We start from the raw sequence: 19,738 nt of genomic DNA, 5'->3' as shown, positions 1-19,738 counted from the left end.
GACTCATAAGTATGTCCGATTCATATGCGATATTCCCCGGCTCCTTTTGAACGAAGTTTCATAGTGCCTACGGACTAAACCACCACATCGCTTCGCTGTTTTGCTTTTTTCCCCAGTTGTTCTGCTTTTTTCACTATTCCTTCGAAAGGGATGTGTTTAATCACTTATTTGTGTACGTTCATTATCATTATGCCCCAACCTTCGCATAATTGTTGAGGCTACGTTACAACCATAGTTCCAGTTCAGATTCTAGCATATGTTGTACTAGGCTAGCAGCTGTCGTGCACTCGCCTATATGTGAGCGAAACATGCTTCGTTCCCCATTAAATCTAGAACATTCTAACAGGGAATGCTCAGGGGTTTGAAATTTCGCTGGCAGTATAGACAAAATGGGGAGTCTGTGTCTGCTTTACGACGACATAGACATAGTGCAGTGAATAAAGATCCAGCTACGTTGCTGGGTCATGTCGTCCGAATGGATACAAACGCTCCGGCTTTGAAAGTATTCGATGTGGTACCAGCTGGTGGTAGCAGAGGAAGAGGAAAGCCTCCTCTGAGTTGGAAAGATCAGGTGGAGAAGGACTTGGCTTTACTTGGTGTGTCCAATTGGCGCCGGTTAGCACGAGAAAGAAACGACTGGCGCGCTTTGTTAAACTCGGCCAAAATCGCGTAAGCGGTTATAGCCCCAATTAAGAAGAAGAAGACATAACACTAAAGGCAACACTCGTAACAAGGTTCCTGAAATGGATTCTGGTAGAGCGAACAAAACAAATATACGCACAAAAATATAGGATTTGAAAGTTCTAGAGTGGATTTTTTTCAAAATTCTACTTCCTACACATTTTTTGATAAATCGGTATATGAAACTTGTAGTGTGAAATGCACTTTATAGTTCAATATAGGCTCCCTGAGCAGCAAAGCACTTGTTGAAACGGGATTCCAATTTATGAATTCCATCCCTGAAGTGCGAATCTGGAAGGGCAAGACATGCTTTCAGAGCTACTATAACCTCATCATTTGATAAAAAACGCTTCCAACGCATGTATTTTTTTCAGATGACGAAAGCTAATGGAAATCGCTAGAGCCAAATCTGGTGAATACGGTGAATGATCCAACAATTCGAGCTTTAATTCATGGACTTTAGCCATTGCCAAAATGCCCTTGTGATTGTCTTGATAAAAAAGAATTACTTTCTGGGCATTTTATCACAACTTGTTTCCTTCAGGTGGTCTGAAAGGTTACGATAATATTTAGAATTTATTATTTTAACAGTTCGCAAGTAACCCCAAACAAATTTCGGGTCGCATCCCAAAAAAAGTGATGCTAACAGTTTCTTGGGTGATTTCTGGTGACGAACTCGTTTCGAAGCCGAAGAACCAGGTTCACACCACTCTTTAGCCTCTTTTTTTGATTTAAAATCGTAAAAATAGACCCTATACTTATCCAAAGTAATACTTTGATGCTCAAAATTCACTTTATCGGTCCTCAAACGCTCTAAATGTTGCAGAGAAAGTCTCGTTCGAATGTATTTTTGTTCCATTCTTAGCAAATGCGGCACAATGGGGGCACACAGCCTCTATTGACTCTTTCAGTCACTCGACGATTATCCTTTACGATATCCTATATATTTTCTCCCATTTCTGGTATTGCTGCTTTTTTGTCTTCATGTGGATTGTCTTTAAGGTTTGTACGACCACGTTGAAATTCAACCATCAGCAACCAATTTTTCTACTGTATTAACGGGGTATTCTGGTCCAAACGCCTTAGTTTTAGGTATTTTTAAAACTAAGATAAAAAAAATGAAAAACATTTTTACTATCTATTTTTTATGGTTTTTATTAATATTGGAAAAGTGTAAAAAAAATTAATGAAGCAAAATAAAAAAATCGTGGAATTACAGGCCGGCGAAGTGGGCTATATAAAAAACGGTGCTCCATGGTTGACATGATTCCAACCCTTGTAGTGATGTAAAACAAACAAATTAAAAAAATTCTTCATTAGTTAGGATGTCGCTATCGGATTGTGCCAATTCAAAGAAAAAAAATTCACAAAATGGCGTCAACTTGAAAAAAAATTTTTTTACCTCTTTTTTCACCTTTTTAAATTTTTTGAAAATACTTCAAACTTAAATTTTTCAAAATCCGAGGCAGGCGCGATAAACAGATGTATAATAAAAAATTCTCATCAAACTTCAAGCGATCGGTCAAGTAGAAGTTGAGATATCATGACGACCATCTCAAAAAAAGTAGTGTTGTGAAAATCGCGTTTGAAGTTTGAGCAACAATTCAAATAGGATAACTTAGATCATAATCTTTACTACTCCCTCTGGAATAATCGGCGATATATTTCCAGGTATATATTACAGAAGGTGTATACTTATGAAGTGAGGCTTTTTTCAATTTCAAACGTTTATTAACAAATACTGGTTACAAATTTAATCCTCAAAATAATAGTCATCGCTAGTGACACATTTTTCCCATCTCTCAGGCAATTTGTGGATGCCACGCCAAAAAAATTGGCCGTCTTTGGCCGCAAACCAATCATAGAGCCATTTTTTGGCTTCTTCGTGAGAGTTGAAGCGCTGCTCGGAAAGTGCGTGGCCCATCGATGCAAACAAATCGGAAGGCGCCAAGTCTGGTGAGTAAACCGCATGCACCAGCGGTTCCCAATCGCACGTCTCCATCAATTCCCGGGTCGCTCTTGTTCGATGTGGCGGTGCATTTTCCTCAAGAACAATTACCTTCTGACGCCGAGCGGCATATTCTGGGCGTTTTCGGTGGATAGCGCTGTTCAAATCGGCCAATTGTCGTTGGTAGCGTGCACCGTCAACTGTTTCACTTGGTTTTAATAGCTCGTACCAAATCACACCACGCTGAACCCAGAAAACACACAGCATTGCCTTGCGGCCGAAGCGATTTGGTTTGGCCGTTGTTTATGGCTTGTGGCCGGGCGGACTATAAGATCGTTTACGCTTGGGATTGGAGAAATATACCCATTTTTCATCACCAGTAACGATTCGATGGAAAAAAGACTTCCTTTTGAACTGGAAGAGCAGCATTTCTTCACACAAGTGGTTTTTCGGTTCTCAACGATGTCCGCAAATCGTAGTTTGCAGGAACGAACATTCGACATTTTTAAGAGATTGTAATGTAAGTGTCTGCAATGCATTGTTGTATGCAACGTAACAAACAATCAACTGAATGTTGTTGACAGATGACAGACAAAAAAAACAAGATGGGAAGGTTTAGAAATGCTCCTAGGACATCTATAGACTAATAGCTGGAAGCCTCATTTCATAGGTATATAGAATAAATAAAGGTTGTGTGGGATACAAAAGATATTCCGGAAAGGACGAGTCCTCAAGTCGTCCGGTGACATCAGCCCTTCATTGCGCGATTCGCTGCACTCGGCCGGTTTAGACGCCACGTCACAAAATCCGCTGTATCTGCGAAAATAATTCGAATTTTGGAAACTCCATTGAAGGGCATATTTTTGGAGGTCTAAACTTTGAAAATATGCAAAAAAAGACATCGATTTTTTCAAATTTCTAGGCCAGAATACCCGCTTAATTGATGGTGAAAAGTCCTTACACACTTTCAACATTCGTTCATAAATTTTCTTTGCTTTTAAATCTGTCAAAAATTGAAATTCAATCACTGCAGGATACTTTATTTTTTCTATTATAGAAAATACTGTGACACTTCATGGCTTGACACTAAATGGCTTGTAAATAAAGAATGAATTAACAAATTTAAATGAAACTTGACTTACGTTCATATGAAGAGTGTCCCAACATAATAAAAAAAATTAGATTAGCAGGGACGAACCGCAAAACTTATTGAAAAACCGTATTCGATGGTAGCACTGTGGCTTATCATGCCATTCTCTGAAATTAAAAAAATATATAAGTAGAAGAAAATGTACCTAATTCGATATTTCCAAGAGTAACTAATAAATATTTAACCATCATAACAAAAATGATTAGCTCAAGTTTTAAAATCTCGCAGCTTTAATAAAATGTCATAGCCCCTCCTGTGTAACTGTTTTTTGATTTTTTGCTTTTTTATTTTTTTTTTCTAATACCCAACCACTCTCTCCATATTTTTTATACCAAATAGCGCCACTTTGAACCCTCTAACCTCAACATCATCAACGCAAAATTTTTTTATTTCAAATTTTCATAATAAGCGCGCAAAATTGTGTTTTGCACAAAGTTGTGTGTGACAAAACAACAAGAAATAAACCCAGAAAAAATAAAGCACAAAAAAAGAAAAGAACGAAACGCTGCCGTGCTGTTTGCCTTGGTACAGCTGTAGTTGTGTTTCCTCACTACAAACCTCTCCCCCTGCGCTGCACTTGCTTTCCTTCTATTGAAATTATATTGCACACATACCTACATACATAATAAAAGTCTTGCATAACAGCCGTACTAGTTGCTGTGGGTCTGCCCTGGCTGCAATGTCAAAGTGTCGCACCAACAACAACAACAACAACAAACATAACAAAGTCAAACAATAATAGTTCTATAACAACGAATATTATAGAGTGGTGAAAAAGTGTTTGTTGCATAACCGCGTTGCACGGCTACGCTTGCTTGTCGGCTGCTTTAATAGAATTTTCTGTCGCCTCTACATGCGCAGGCATACAAACATACAAGCACATATACATGCAAACGTGTATACATAGAAACAAACATACATATATTCATACATACACACATGCACACATTTGTATATGCATTTGCATACACACATACGCTCACACCTAAGGACACTCAGTCCTACCAAGTAAACAACGCTCCGGTGGCATGCCACGGCTGTTTGCTCGCGCTTGGCCAACGACAACTTAGCTGACAACGCTGCTGGCTTTTCATTCTTTTTTTCGCTTTTTCTCTTCACAAATTTACATGCATTCTTTCAGTTATATGCTCATACCAATAAGTGTGTATACTCGTATGCATGCATGTGCCGCGCTGACTTTTCTTTCACTTTTGTGGTTGCGAAACGGTTGTAAAAGTGGCTGCCGCTGCTATTTTTCTGCTCTTAAGTTTTAATTCAATTTTTTTACTACAACTTTTTTACGCTGCTTAATTGTGTTTTTATTGACTGCCTGCCATTATACACACATACGCCCATACACATACACATGCGCATGTATGTACTTGCATGCATGCATAAAAGCATACAACAACAAACACACCAATTCACATCCCACGCTATCTACATTTTGCCCCTCATGACGTTTTTTTTTTCGTAACTCTTGGCCTTAGTCAACTTCGCAGCAGTTAGGAGAACCTTAGTACGCCTATATGTATGCAGCGTAAATTTAATTTTTTCTTGCCACATCGCACTTTTTCTTTCTCGGCTCCCTATTTCTGCCTCACGTTTCCGCTACTTTGTTTAATTCGCATTTTAACTTTGTTTGCTTGTTTTCCTTTTCCATCTTCAGCCTCTTTACTTTACTGCCATTGGTGTGGATATGTATTGGTGTAAATTGAAATTTAAAATTTATTTGTTGAGCGCAGCAAAAGTTAACTGCAAAAGTTTTATTTTGTTTAAATAGTCAAGAAGTTGAAATAGAAATAACAAGAGTGTGGCAAGTTGATGTTGGCAAGCACGTTGTTGCAAGTTTTCTTTTGCATTTAAATTTGTATTGCAAGTTCACTTTTGTACTGCTGCAGGCTAACTATCAAAGTGGGTGCAATAGTAAAGTACGAGTATAGCAAAAGCTGAAGAGAAACTGAGTTTATAAACAGTGCCAGTAATAATGTAGACTCAGGCGCATACTGGGGCTAAACATACCACCTTAATCAAAAAGTGCCCGGAGCCACTGCCAACCTCATTTTATCACTGTCTAGGAGAGACTGCAAGATATTGATAGGACTACTGACGGGACACTGTCTTACCCCTCAACCAAAATGGAATTAGTTCAGAGCGATTCGTGTAGCACATGAACCGAAACGAATGCTAGAGGTAATTTGGAATACCTTCTTTAGCGATGTCCTGCTCTCTGTAGGACTAGACAAATGTGCTTAGAATCACCACATATTTCATACTTGAAGGATATTGCTGAGAAAAGGCTGAACGGTTTGTTAACATTCGCAGAAAGGTGTATTAAGTATTACATAAAATAATACATTTAACTCCAGATTCATAGCGCTGGCAACACAATGGACCCTAGGGGTCTAAGTGAGATATTCTTACAGCTCAACCAGCAGTACTTAACCTTACCTAACCGCTAGGTGACGCTCTAAGTCAACTGAGTTGAATTCTGCTTTACTTTTTATTAGGTTGTCATATCCCTGATTAACATTTATACCAAAATTTGGGCCCATTGCTCGCCATTTGTAATAGTTACGCCGTCTCGAGAAGATCTACTTCTGAACGTCTATTCGTTTTTTTAGTTTTAAAAATGGATTTGGATTAGCAATAATGAGTTTGCAATGTTGCGAAAACCATACAAATAATGGAAAACTGTTTCAGTAATGATACTGGGACGAAAATAGCTACTTACGAGTGGCATGGACGCTTCACAAGAGATAATGAGTCCATCGAGGATGGTCTGCATCGAGCGGCCTGCATAGTGGCAGGTCGTTGACATTGAAAACTGATGAAAACTTCAGTAAAGTGAAAGAAAAGTTTATCAATAATCGCAAAAAAACCATCAAAGAGCTGACAGAGGACTTGAACATTGCAAAGGAACTGAATTTCACGCAAAAACGGGGCCGTGTGCATATCGCCCAATACATAATTTCGAAGGCTGAATCGGCCACAACAGTCATCTAACGCATCCTTATTGGAGACGAGACGTAGGTTTACGAGTAGGACACGCGATCCAAACATCAAGTGAGTGAGTAGAGAGCTCCGAATGAACCAAGACACAAAAACTTAACTCGTTTTTAGTCCAAAACAGAAAAAGATACTTATGGTTTTCAAGGGTTACAATGGTATTAATAGGTTTGCAACTAAGTACCCGCTGTTTGTCAATATTGTAGATGCCGCCAGCAGTGTGTGCTAATCGATTCTAACATAACCTAAACGTCATAAACCAAGCTTAGGCATATGGTAAAGAAACTCATAAGGAACCGAAGCCCCCTGTTTCTGAATCATTCCCAAAAAATACAATCGCCTGGAAACGGATAGGCGGGTAACTCCTAATACTGAATCAAGCAACTGAAGCCTTGCGTTTGACACGGATCCTCATTGAGCAATGCCTCCAATTTAGTATCTTCGAAGGTTTTTGGCCTTCCTTTACGCGGACGGTTGTCAACATTAAAATCACCGTCTTTGAAGTGACGGAACCAATCCCGGCACGTTGTTTCACTTAAAGCAGCATCTCCATAAACCTTTTGTAGCTTTCTATGCGCTTCAGCCGCCAATTTTTCGAATGAAAGAGGAAAATCAACACTTCCCACAAAACACGATTATTCGGCACAAAATCAGACATTTTCACTAAAACAAAAGTATATGATACCAAAAAAAAAATCACTAATATGACGAAGCAGTTTGCTTACCATATGTCTAAGCTTGGTTTACGACGTTTAAGTTATGTTAAAATCGACTAGCACACACTGCTGGCGGCATCTATTGACACACAGCGGGAACTTCGTTGCGCACCTAATAATTAATGAGTTTTTGATTGAAATTTTTTAATTTTCACAAAGCTCGATGGCTTTTGCAGGAAAATGAACTATCCATATTTTAATATAGTAAAAATATTATGAGGTTGGGTTAGGTTGAAATGATTGTCTATAGAGAGGACACACCTGGACGAATATCAAAAAATCGTTATATGTGATACAATTGTAAAGGAAATAAGAAGTCTGTGAAGAAAGGCAGGAGGAGAAGGGGGAGATGTGTATTTGGTGAAAGCTAGCGAGTCATAACTGATTTACGGTGATATTAGCCACTTCGTGCTACTAATGAAATTCATCAGGGTTTTCATATTTATGCCAGCTAGGGCGGTTAGAAAGAGTTGTCTGAGTTGTCCGCGTCATTCTCCATAAAAGGGAATTCGAGAACTGAAATTTTGTCAGCCTCAGGAGATCCGTCGAGCTCCTCAGGACTACTCGTGGCCAGAAAGATTTCGCGACCTTACAAGTTTGTGTACTCAAGCCCAGCATTCGCTGAGTTAACGCGAAGCCCACCTCTCCAGGAGCAGACCGCAGGAAGTCAACGGGACCCCAATCTTGTTGTTTCGCAGAGTAACTATTTTACAGGTCCCCTGTCTGGCCACCTTATCCGCCTCGCAGTTTCCTACAATGTCGCTATGACCAAGTACCCAAATGAGCTTTCTATTCGGCTATGATCGAAAGTGAAGTCAGGCGTATCCCAATAAGTTTCGAGAGCATCATTATCGAGCCCAAGGCCGTAGACAACTTGGCTGTCAGAGTAGATATTAACCTCCGTAACCTCCTTGCCTCGTAATATTTTCGACATGCTCATTTCAATCGAAACATATTTTCTATAAACTAACAGTTCGGTCAATACAGCATTCAGTCAGTAATAAATTTTCAAATCTTTTTCTCGATTCAGCACACTCAAAGTGACTAATTTCCTTCTAATTTGTTAAGTCGTAAAAATCTGTCAGAATCGCAATAGAAGATTATCTAAGGAAATAGATTTTTTGTGTGCCCCCCTGAGCCTTTCCTTTATCAACCCAAATTTCTAAGCAATATTCACACAAAATCCATTAAAGTATTATTGGATTAGCATGTCACTCAGTATACTTGTAATTATATCCTCGAACCACTATGAAGCATCACTTAGCTGAAAGAATTAAAGAAGAAAAAAATTAAATGTCAAAAGAATTTAGCGCTTAAGTTTGAAAAGCAACTCAACTAATTCGGGAATGCACTGCAGTGTCTATTAGAGGAAGATATTAAATTTTAAAGCTACTTTCGAAATGCAGATGCACCAGATAAATACCAACTATTTATATATACACACATACATACACACAGTTGCCTAAAATGGTAGAAATGCTTTGAAATCAACTGGCTAAAAATAATTAAAAAAGCAGTGAGCAGCTTTAGTCAATAAAATCATCACCTGGGCTTTCCATTAGCTGTCTGCCTGCAGTTGAGCAGCACGAAATTGAAATCAGCAAACAAACAAGCAAACAAATATTTTCTTATTTAAATAATTTAAGTACATTTTACACTAAAACCAGCCAAAGACAACAGTGCCAGAGAGGTCGGGGATAGTAAAGATAACGACGACTTGTTGAAACTTCCAACCAATCAATGAGCAAAAATACGAACTAAAATGCAGTGAAGGATTAACAAAATGACTTTGGCGAGAGGACATCAATTAAAACTGGCAGTAAAAGGAGAGTAGCAAAGCAGCTTTTGAATAGTCAGTCGACGGGAAAAAGGCGGTTTACCAGGAAAACCAACACAGAAAAATACTGACTGACCAAGTTAGTTGCTTTAGTTGCTGGCTGACAAATTTTGATGGTAGATTTGTGTACCCCATGAGAAAAAGTGTTGGATGCGTTGATTTAGATGATAAGTCTAAAAAAAAAATTGTGAGCTCTGAAACAACTTTTTCGAAATTTTAGACGTAAAAAAAATGACTATATTCAATCGCAGGCTGTATTATTTTATTCGTCTCAAATTATTTGTATCTGGTTATAATTTTTATAATCATTTTCGTTTACTTTTATGTATTTTATCAACTGTCTCTCCATGAATTAAAAATGAAATGTTTGGTATGGAGGTTTTTGAAGCCAAATATATTCCGTTCTTTTTAACAATTTATAAACTTCATTTACTTTTTATGATATTTGTGGGATAAAAGATGCCTAGACAAAAAACAGTATTTATGGAAAAAATTTAAGGGGTAACACCACTGTAGAAATTTCAAAAAATTGATTCTTTTTTTATAAGCTTAAAAAATTCTTTGAATCTTTTAAAATACAGAACAAAAAGTTGTATACGTTACCGAAGTCTATTTCATAAATATTTTAAGCTTTTAACCAACCGTTAGTGACTGCTACCTAACGACTTCTCCAAATTTCCAAACTTTGAACGCGTTTTTCTCAAAACACGTTTTCTGAAATTGACACGCAGCATAACTCCAATAATTTTAAATATTTTTAATCAGGTTTTTCACTACGTCTGTATAATAACCTTCTTAAGAGAAGAGCGTAGGGGATTTTCGATAGATTAATTTAAACGATTGTTATAATTATTTAAGTGCCGTTTTTTTAGTCCAAAATAGAGTTTTTTCCTTCAAATGCTTGCTAATTCCACAAAAATAAATATTTTTTAAATCCCCTACGTGTTTCTCTATCTATTCTTATCTAGATTAAGAAAAAAAATGTTTCTTTGTTCCAGATTAAAATTTGCACCCTCTGTGCTGCGTGCCGCGGAGCTCCTTCAAGAGAAACCACATTACAAAAATGTCTCCAATACCGCCATTTTGTAAAATTTTTCGATCAAACTTTGTAGTTTTGTATTTTAGTATATAAGTAATAACTTCCCAAATCAGAGTGATTGTTTCCCCTTTCCTTCTATACAAAAAAATTCTTTAAAAGTCGTGTTTATTTTACGCGTGTACAGTGGTGTTACCCCTTAATTATTAAAAAAAATTTAGTGAAAAAAAAACAAATTGTTTGAAAGATTTTTTTTTAATTAAAAAAAAAATTTTTTTTTAATTTTTGAAAACCTTGATTGCAAAAAGATTTTGAGAAAAACTTTCATTTTTGAAAAAAATAAAATTTTGGTGAAAAAAATGTTTGAAACAATGAAAACTATATTATTTTTTGATACATTTTAGAAAAAATTTATTGGAAAAAGTTTTTTAAGAAAAACTCTCAATTGTGTAAAAAAAATTTTTTTTAAATACAACAAAATTTAAAAAATTTTATTTTTTGAAAAAAAAGACTTATTTTTTGGAAAACATTTTTGTAAACAAACAATTGTATTTATCGAAAAAAAATTGCTTAAAAATATTAAGTTCTTAATTCAAAATTCTTGTAAAAAATATATATGCAAAAAATTTAGTTTTTGAAAAAAATTTAGTGAAAGAAAACTAATTTGTTTGGAAAAAATTTTTTCAAAAAATTAAAATTTTTGAAAAATTCCCAGCTTGGCAGTGAAAGACTTTGAAGACTAATACTGCTAGGCATTTCCGATCAACTTTGTATTTTAGCGGCATTCCACTGATAAAGTGGGATTATATGAATTGGGATTGAGGCGGCCGCCATAGCCGAATGGGTTGATGCGTGACTACCATTCAGAATATACCAGTCAATTCGTCTTCCTGACTATGCCAGCGTGTTCCAGGCAGAACTTTTAGCGATCAGAGAAGCATGCAAATCACTAAAACTCTACAAGGAATTTCGTGCAAGAGTAGCTATCTTCTCAGACAGGCAAGCGGCTATAAAGGCCTTGGACTCCAACTCCATTTCATCCAAACTAGTCTCACAGTGTAGAGAGGAGCTGGAAATGCTTAGTCATTAGCTTGAAATCACTCTGATATGGGTTCCCGGTCACAGATACATACGGGGTAATGAGATAGCGGATGAGCTAGCAAGAAAAGGCTCGACACTAGAAATAGCAGAGGTGGTGGCAGTCTCCACCCCACTCAACACATTAAAAGCATCCATTGCTTCACACTATCATGCTTTAGCCGAAAGAAGATGGAAGCAATTAACTACATGTATTACAACAAAAAACTCATGGCCGTCATACAAAATCCAGAGAACGAATGATCTGTTAAGATGGTCTCGGTCAAACATCTCACGCATCACTGCAGCCCTTACAGGCCATTGGAAAGTAGGGGATCATGCAGCTAGACTCAACCTAGCCTTCAATCATATCTGCAGAAGCTGTGAGGCGGAAGGAGTGAAGAAAAGTCTTTACCACTACCTATGTGAATGCCCAGGGCAAGCTAGGGCACGACTCCGCTCCTTTAGTAAGGCTTTCCTGCAGCAAATGGGATCTTAGACATCGAGATAAAGAATTTACTGCTATACTTGGACGTCACTAAATTTGACTTAGAGCAACAAAAAAAAACAAAAAAAACAGCATTATACGAGGACAGTGGAAGTAAAACGGTGCTGGTCACTAATTAGGAATATTTCAGTGGAAATATCAACCACGTCAACAACAACAACAATAACCATTCGGAATTTAAAGAGAGAAAGTAGGTTCGAATCTCGACAAATTTTGACCATTCACTTTTTCTTGTTTAACTTTAATAATTTTTTCATTAAAATATAGTTCATTCTACCACAAAAATCAAAAATTGGATCCTCTCTTAGGCGAACATTCACCGTCAGTCAGCTTTTGCCCGTCCAGGATTATTACTTATGTATATGTATATATAAGATTTAGTATACAAAAAAATGTTCACTTGAGGGAGGTGTCCGGCAAATAGGAAAAGTGATACTGTAAATCAAAGTTTTAAACTATGTGGAAATATAAATTTTCATTAAAATTTCAAAGTTATTACTCAGAAAAATGTCGGTATGCAGTGAACATTGAATTTTGGTTTAATAAAGCGTAACTTTGAGGTAAACCAAAAATCGCGTTGGATTAAAAACAATTATTTTATGATTGCTTGATGTTAGTATTTATAATAAAAGGTAAATTGAAAAACTTTTGGAAAAAATTCATAATTTCGGATTTATTCTATGGTGAGAAGGTTGGTGTGGAGGATTTTGAAGCCAAATATATTGCGTTACTTTTAACCATTCATAAATTTTATTTATTTTTGTTTTATATTTGGGACAAAATATGTCTACACAAAACAAAATATTTATGGAAAACATTTTGTGAAAAATAAGTAAATTTTTTCGAAAAATTTTTTTGAAAAAAAATAAAATGAAAATAAAAAGTGTATTTAAAAACGTATTTTCTATTTTTAATTTATTGAAAAATTTTTTTTTGTGGTGTAATAAAAAATGAATTCTAAAATAATGTTCAAGTAATTTTTTATGTTATTTTCGGGGCTAGACGAACTTTCCATACATTATTTCTTTTTAATGAAAATTAGCTTTCTTTGCTGTATTCAAAAGTATTTAAAACATTTTGAAAAGAAAATTATAATTTTAAGATTTGTAAGAATTAAAAAAAAAATCGTTTATATAATGATTACTTGACACTTTTTTGTATGGAACAACGTACCTAACACCGTCATCAAAAGAATGATCAAAGATCAATGAGATTATGGAAAATTTGAAAATAAAATTTATTTGCGGCTCTTGGTTATAAATGGATTTAAATGCCTTAGAGCTGAAAATATCATAACCGTGCGAATTCTCTTTTGTTTTTGAACTGTTTGAACTTTGGAATATTTAAAAAATATGAGCTCGATAATAGATCTTTGACTATTCTAAAATTAAAAGTATCCATCAAACAAATTTACCTAATTTTATAGAAAATGATATTGAAAATGTATCTTGTTTTTATGAGGGTACCTTGAAGTAAATTATTTGTTGTAGTTATATTATATTTTGTGGTTATAGTAGCTACATAAATCATTAATTTATAATCATTTAAGTAGCCAAACCCTATATTCAATTGTACGGTAATTTAATTTTTATCCCATCACTTGCAGTTCCCCCAATGATTTGGATACAAAATCAACTAGTTGGTGCCGCTATTGCTCAGAATATTACTCTCGAATGCCAGTCGGAAGCGTATCCAAAATCCATTAATTACTGGATGAAGAATGACACAATCATTGTGCCGGGTAAGTAGGAGAAGAAGTATCTCTATAAAACTATTTGAAATTAACAATCACAAACACAGCTAAACACAAACATGCATGCAAACATAAGACTAACGAAACTATCTTACATAAGAGCAATAATAAGTATAATAAACTTTTTCAACTAAATCTTCACCAACGAATATACAAAGAGGATAGCTCAAACAGCAGTTCACAACTTATCGAATCCTTGCGTAAGCGCGAGTTATGGGGGATATATTTATTAAGGAGCATACAAGCATACAGTTTCACAAAAGCGCTACTCAAGTGCCTAATTTCTAGCTAAGTTCGCGTTAATTCTGCAGAAAAGTAATGTAGTAACAGCAACCAGCAGAAAAAAATGCAGTTTTACACAAAATATAAACTTAGTAGTAAGAGGGATGGGAAAATTTGGCAGTACTTTATCTGACGTGATCAACCCGGCTCTTCGCACATTTACAAGTTCGTCTGCTAATGAAGATATAAAACTGCAAAAGGCCTTCCTCATTCCATTTAAAAGAAGCCCAAAATCGATCCTTGGCTTAATTAATCTCTCAGTGCCAGTGCTTGAACAAATTGATGTGCGGCGATCTTCTGTAGACTAAGTTAGAATACGTAATTTGACAAAAATGTTTTAGCAAATAAGCATAATATATTTTGGAGGCCTTCAGTTGATTTTCCTCATTTTTCAAAAAAAGGGATCTGAACGGTGTTTGGCGACTCAATTGCAGGATCAATGTACTTGGACAGATGCCAAAGCTAAGATCCTACAGGAGGTTGCTGTAACAGAACAGATTGGTGTGTGACTACCTCTCGGAAGTACATAGGTTCGAAACCTTGGGCGCGAAACACCAAAGTCGTTTCTTATGGCAATCGCTACTTGATAGACAATGGCAAGCTTCCGCAACTCCTCATAAAAGATCATCTACTATTCGGAGTCAGCGGAGGAGGAGATGAAAGAGCCAATTATATAAAGAAGATCCTACGGTCTTCGGAACTTACCATTTTTATGATACCTTCGAATGAAAGATACTTTTTCTGAAAAATTTTTTCACCGCAGAAATACACTCGGGAATTTTCATTGTCTACTGTACACCACTTACCCGTTAAGGAAGACGGAAGTTGCATATAAACGGTGGAGATCAAACCGAAAATCTTTCCAATGGTAGTCCAATGGAAACTCACTCGCCTAGGCTGGATAGAATAACAATCCGTGGAACAAATCATGAAAACCTTTTCATTTTACTTCTTCTTCTTCTCCTATTTCTTTTTGATTGGCGCAATAAACTTTCACACGATGTTGATCAAGAGCTTCAATCGATTGGTCTTCAAATGAGCCGATGACAATTAGAAAGCTAAAACAAAGCCAAATATTTATTCACTTGGCTGAGTTATGTAACAAGAGTGGACGGTACAAGGACGCAGAAGAAAATTGTGGAAGCCAGAGCATTCCACGTTTTCCGTTTCAGTCTCCTTTTTCTTTTTGACTCAATAAACTTCCAAACGATGTTGATCGATTGTTTGGGCTTCGAGTGAACCGACGACAATAAGAAACCTAAAATAAAGCCGAATATTTAGAAAAAGCTAAGAATGGACGGTACGAGGCTAGGGGCCAGAGCGTTCAACACTAGAGCAAGAGGAAGACCGAGAATAAGATGAGCAGACGAACTAGAGGAGGGCATCAATAAATTTGAGATAAAGTATTGAAAAAAGTCGCAAGCGATCGATATGTATGGAGGTCCGATGTGCAGCAAGCCAAAGCTCACAAAAAGCTGTAGTATCAAAAGTGATGATGATGATGCAGACGATTTATTCACTTGATCTTTCCAATACTATGATCGTCTTTCTCTTCTTCCGCCACCACCAGCATTACCACATCGTTTTAGCCTTTGGTACAACATGGCCTAGCCAGAGCAGCCGCTACATCTTTATTCGCTGCACTATGCTTTGCTCCTGTAAATTTCGACATTCTTCTCAACGTTCAGCTTCCGTAAACCCTTCACAGAATATTGACTTCAAACACTATAAGGGCCGAGTCTGGTTGTTGTCATCGCCCATCCTTCTTCGCCATTCTACTTGTACTAGAAATTAGGTGACCTATAAAGTTCAGTTTCGAAGTATTCTTCTTATTTGTGATTTACGTTGCTATCACCATTCACCAGGTGGGCATCAATATACTCGAGCTTTTCGAACACATTGAAGTGTGTGGCCGGGTATTACTGGAGTTGTTACAATTTTATGTTGACTCTGAACTGCAGATGATACGACTATTTATGATAATCTTTGGCATGGCAGAAGTGTACTCGGGGGTTTGCCACTACCAGATTAAGGGCGACCGCTAGGAAGAAGTAGCTTTTCGTATTCAAATAACTGAATGCTAGGCATTCAGCTACGCTACTTATACTGAGATATGAACTAGTATGATATGGCATATTATTATTATTATTTTTCTTTTGATAAATTTTTAAAACTTTAATAGCAAACTTTAATATAATTTATTTCGGAGTTCTCTATCCAAATGAAATTAAGGAAATAGCAAATACTTTTACGCTCTTATTTTAATTCCCATTAAGTTAAGTACTCCTTAAAGTTTTTCACTAAATGAAAAAAACCACTTTGACTCCCAACCAAAGCCCCTCAGCAGTCAGCGGTCGCTTTTACGACCAGCTGCCTTTCAAATAGTATATCCAGCTATTGAAACAGAAAGTGCAACGGACGTTTAATTAACATTTTGTCAGCCATTTTTTACCCGCATTCAGGAATACCAACAAGTACACACTCGTACACATACAGAAACGTGGTTGAAAGCTAGTAAATATTCGGACAAATAGCAGCAGTGAAAGTCTATACGTACACAGAGTAGTGAAAAGTCACAAAAAGCGACACGCACAGAAAATGAATGACAAATGTACGTGCAACGAGGAGTTGTACGTGAATGAGAAAAGAAAAGGCAAAATATCAGAAAATGGAGACAGTCAATCAGTGAGCGCTGCAATTGTTTAAAAGGATCCACTCAAATCGTAAAAGCATCAGCACTGACTGAATGACTGACTGAGTGCATGACTGTAGACTACACAAACCTAGATGTTTCACTGAAAAAGCAAAAGGAAAGGCAAAAGGAAAAGCAAAAGCAACAAACCAAATTAAAAAAATGCAAAAGAGATGGTAAATAAAGAAAATGACAAAAGCTGATAGTGGTCGAATGAAAAAGACAGCTTGAAGAGGGTAAATGGAAGTAGTTATCCTTTCGTATGCACAAAGCGGCAGTGGGAGGAAACAAATTGGAATTGGCCAGCAGAAAATATAAATTAAAAAATACACATGAGCATGTATTGTATTATTATTATTTATTACATATATCAACAATGCTTACATCTAAATATATACAAAGAGCTCTAACTATCGGGGCTAACGAGTTACATACTCGTATATGTATGCGTGTTAGGTCAGGTAAATTTGTACGAAGCGATTTTTCTCGGCATCGTTCCATGCAGTTTCGAACTCCACATATTATTCTAAGAAAACAACTCCATTAGAATATAGGCCTAAAGTCAGTTTTGAGTTCCCCAAATTTTGAAAGACCAGACTTTCATAATGCGTCAAATCTTGGAAACGAACATGAAAGAGAATCCATCTCTTCGTCGATTTTAAAGCCTCATTCGACAGCAACATAAAGAGTTGTCTATACGCCGCGTTGTCTGAATTTGGTATACCCGCAAATTAATAAGGCTGAGCAAGATGACATTGCGCAATAGCAGCAGCGCCGTCAGAATTAGAAAACGCCTGTCCGAGCAATTAATACCAAAGGAGATTTTAGACAGAGTGGCTCGTTTCATGTGACCTATTTAACCTGATGCTGACATTATTTAATAAGAGATCGTACATTTGCAGGCGTATTCTGATAATATTACAATCGTCGGCCCTAACAAACGCGCAATTAGTTCTGTCTTTTCTAAGCGGATTAAAAACACAAAGCGAAAGGGTTTGGTGGCGAACGGGGACAAAACGAAATACTTCACTGTTGGCAGGTATAATTTTGAAGTTATAAGAGACTTCGCTTGGCAGCCGCCATAGCCGAATGGGTTGGTACATGACTACTATTCGGAAAAGTGTTGGTTAAAATATCCGTGCATGAAACACCGAACAAATAGAAAAGTTTTTCCTAATAGCAGTCGCCCCTAGACAGACAATGGCAACATCCGAGTGTATTTCTGCCATGAAAAAGCTCTCCTAAATAAATATCTGCCATTTGGAGTCGGCTTAAAACTGTAGGCTCCTCAATTTGTGGAACAACATCAGATAGGAGGAGGAGCTCGGGACGACACCCAAAAAGGGTGTTAGCGCCAATATATTTCTATATTTATTTAGGAACCAGCGGAGGAATCCAATGGAGAGTATCTCTTACCAACAAGTGCTATTTTAGATTAAGTAGGCAATTGAGTAGTAAAATCCTCTCTCAACAAATAAAACGAACAGCGTATAAGGCTCTCATATTACCCGTCATAACGAATGGCGTAGAAGCGTGGACGATGACAATATCCCATAAAGCGTCGCTTGGAGTGTTTGAGAGAAAGATTCTGCAGAAAATTTTTGGACCTTTGAACGTTGTAGACGGCGAGTATCGCAAGCGACGGAACGATGAGCTGTATGAGACTTGCGGCGACATGTACACAGCGCAGGAAATAAAGATTCAGCGGCTTTGTTGGCTGGGCCATGTCGTCCGTATGGATACAAAGGCTCGGCGGTGAAAGTATATGATGCCATAGCTGGTGATAGCAGAAAAAGTGGAAAGCCTCCAATGCGTTGGAAAGATTAGGTGGAGAACGACTTAGCTTCACTTTGTGTGCCCAACTGGCGCCGGTTAGCATGAGAAAGAAACGACTGACGCGCTTTGTTAAAGGCGCTTCTGCCAAAATCGCAGCTCATATAAAGAACGTCTGTTTTTCCTTGAAATTTAGCATTACTGTAGAATATTTTCCAATGACTTTTTACTCTTTGTGATCCACTGGTAAATGCTATACGTACAGAAGTATCAACATGATAACCGAAATATGTCTCTAGGGGAGAAATATTCAGTCGGCTTAGCGACTTGGGTCGTGTCTTTCTAGGTAACGTGTTACCAGGAAGCGAAGTCTGTACCTCAAAATAGCTTTGCAGTGTTACATTATAAGTTGAGGCAATTCACTTTAGAAGGTTGTCAACTTTCCTGGACCTTTCCTGCAAAAAAGGCATAAGCGACCAACCTTATGAGAAGTTAATAGGTTGAAATGTTCCACAAAAATACCCCCCGCTATTTTTCATATAGATCTGCTGAACCCACTATATATCGAAATCGTAAGGTTCACATAGTTTCCTATACCGATTTATCACAAGAATATGCAAAAGAGTGAAAATTTTCACACCTCTTAAAACAAAAATTCAGACATGAACTTTGAAATAGCAGATACAAGAAGGTTTTTGTTTTTGCTTTCCTCTACCAGAAGCCACGCTGTTACCTACTATAGTCATATCGAAAAAAGTTTGACTTTGTCGTATAGTATTGTATAGCTTATATGTATACAGGGTGCTTTGCTACCGGCTACGTTCCCACGGTCAAGAACTGTTACTGCAGCTATATTCCCCGTACATGTATAAGGAACTTTTACGCTGCTACAATAACAACAACAACAACTTTATGGTTATATTCTGACCTAAAAAAGACCCAGAAGTTGGGATCGAAATCAAATGCCCTAGACATTTTTTTTTTGCTCCTTTATTAATTACACCTGTCGTATGACACTAAGTAATTCTTTCATTATATCATATATAAATTCAATCATTATCAATATTACATTTTGGTTAAATTTTTGTGTAAGTTTACAAGTGTAGCTTTATATTATTCTAGTTATCAGCTGAATTGGGGTTGGTCGTTTGAGGCGCCTGGAGTTTGCCCTTCCTGCTGATGGGAGTTGTCGCATGTCAGTATGGTTCATCAAACGGGCAATATGATTTGTGCTGCGTTTGCGGATGATTTCTGTTACTGTATCGATGTTGAGGTC

The 19,738-nt window shown here is 36.9% G+C and overlaps 1 protein-coding gene across 1 annotated transcript in view; it reads left to right on the top strand.

Moving 5' to 3' along the window:
* Nucleotides 1-19,738, top strand: part of LOC129248269 (cell adhesion molecule 1) — a 371,310-nt gene that overhangs the window by 255,056 nt on the left and 96,516 nt on the right. The window contains exon 7 of the mRNA XM_054887754.1: nucleotides 13,569-13,703. Within this exon, the coding sequence (XP_054743729.1) occupies nucleotides 13,569-13,703 (135 nt within the window). The remainder of the gene's footprint in view (nucleotides 1-13,568; nucleotides 13,704-19,738) is intronic.

The sequence above is a fragment of the Anastrepha obliqua genome, chromosome 5 (assembly GCF_027943255.1).
Source record: "Anastrepha obliqua isolate idAnaObli1 chromosome 5, idAnaObli1_1.0, whole genome shotgun sequence".
NCBI lineage: Eukaryota > Metazoa > Arthropoda > Insecta > Diptera > Tephritidae > Anastrepha > Anastrepha obliqua.
The sequence above is the reverse complement of the archived record's forward strand: the minus strand, read 5'-3'. Positions and strand labels throughout refer to the sequence as shown.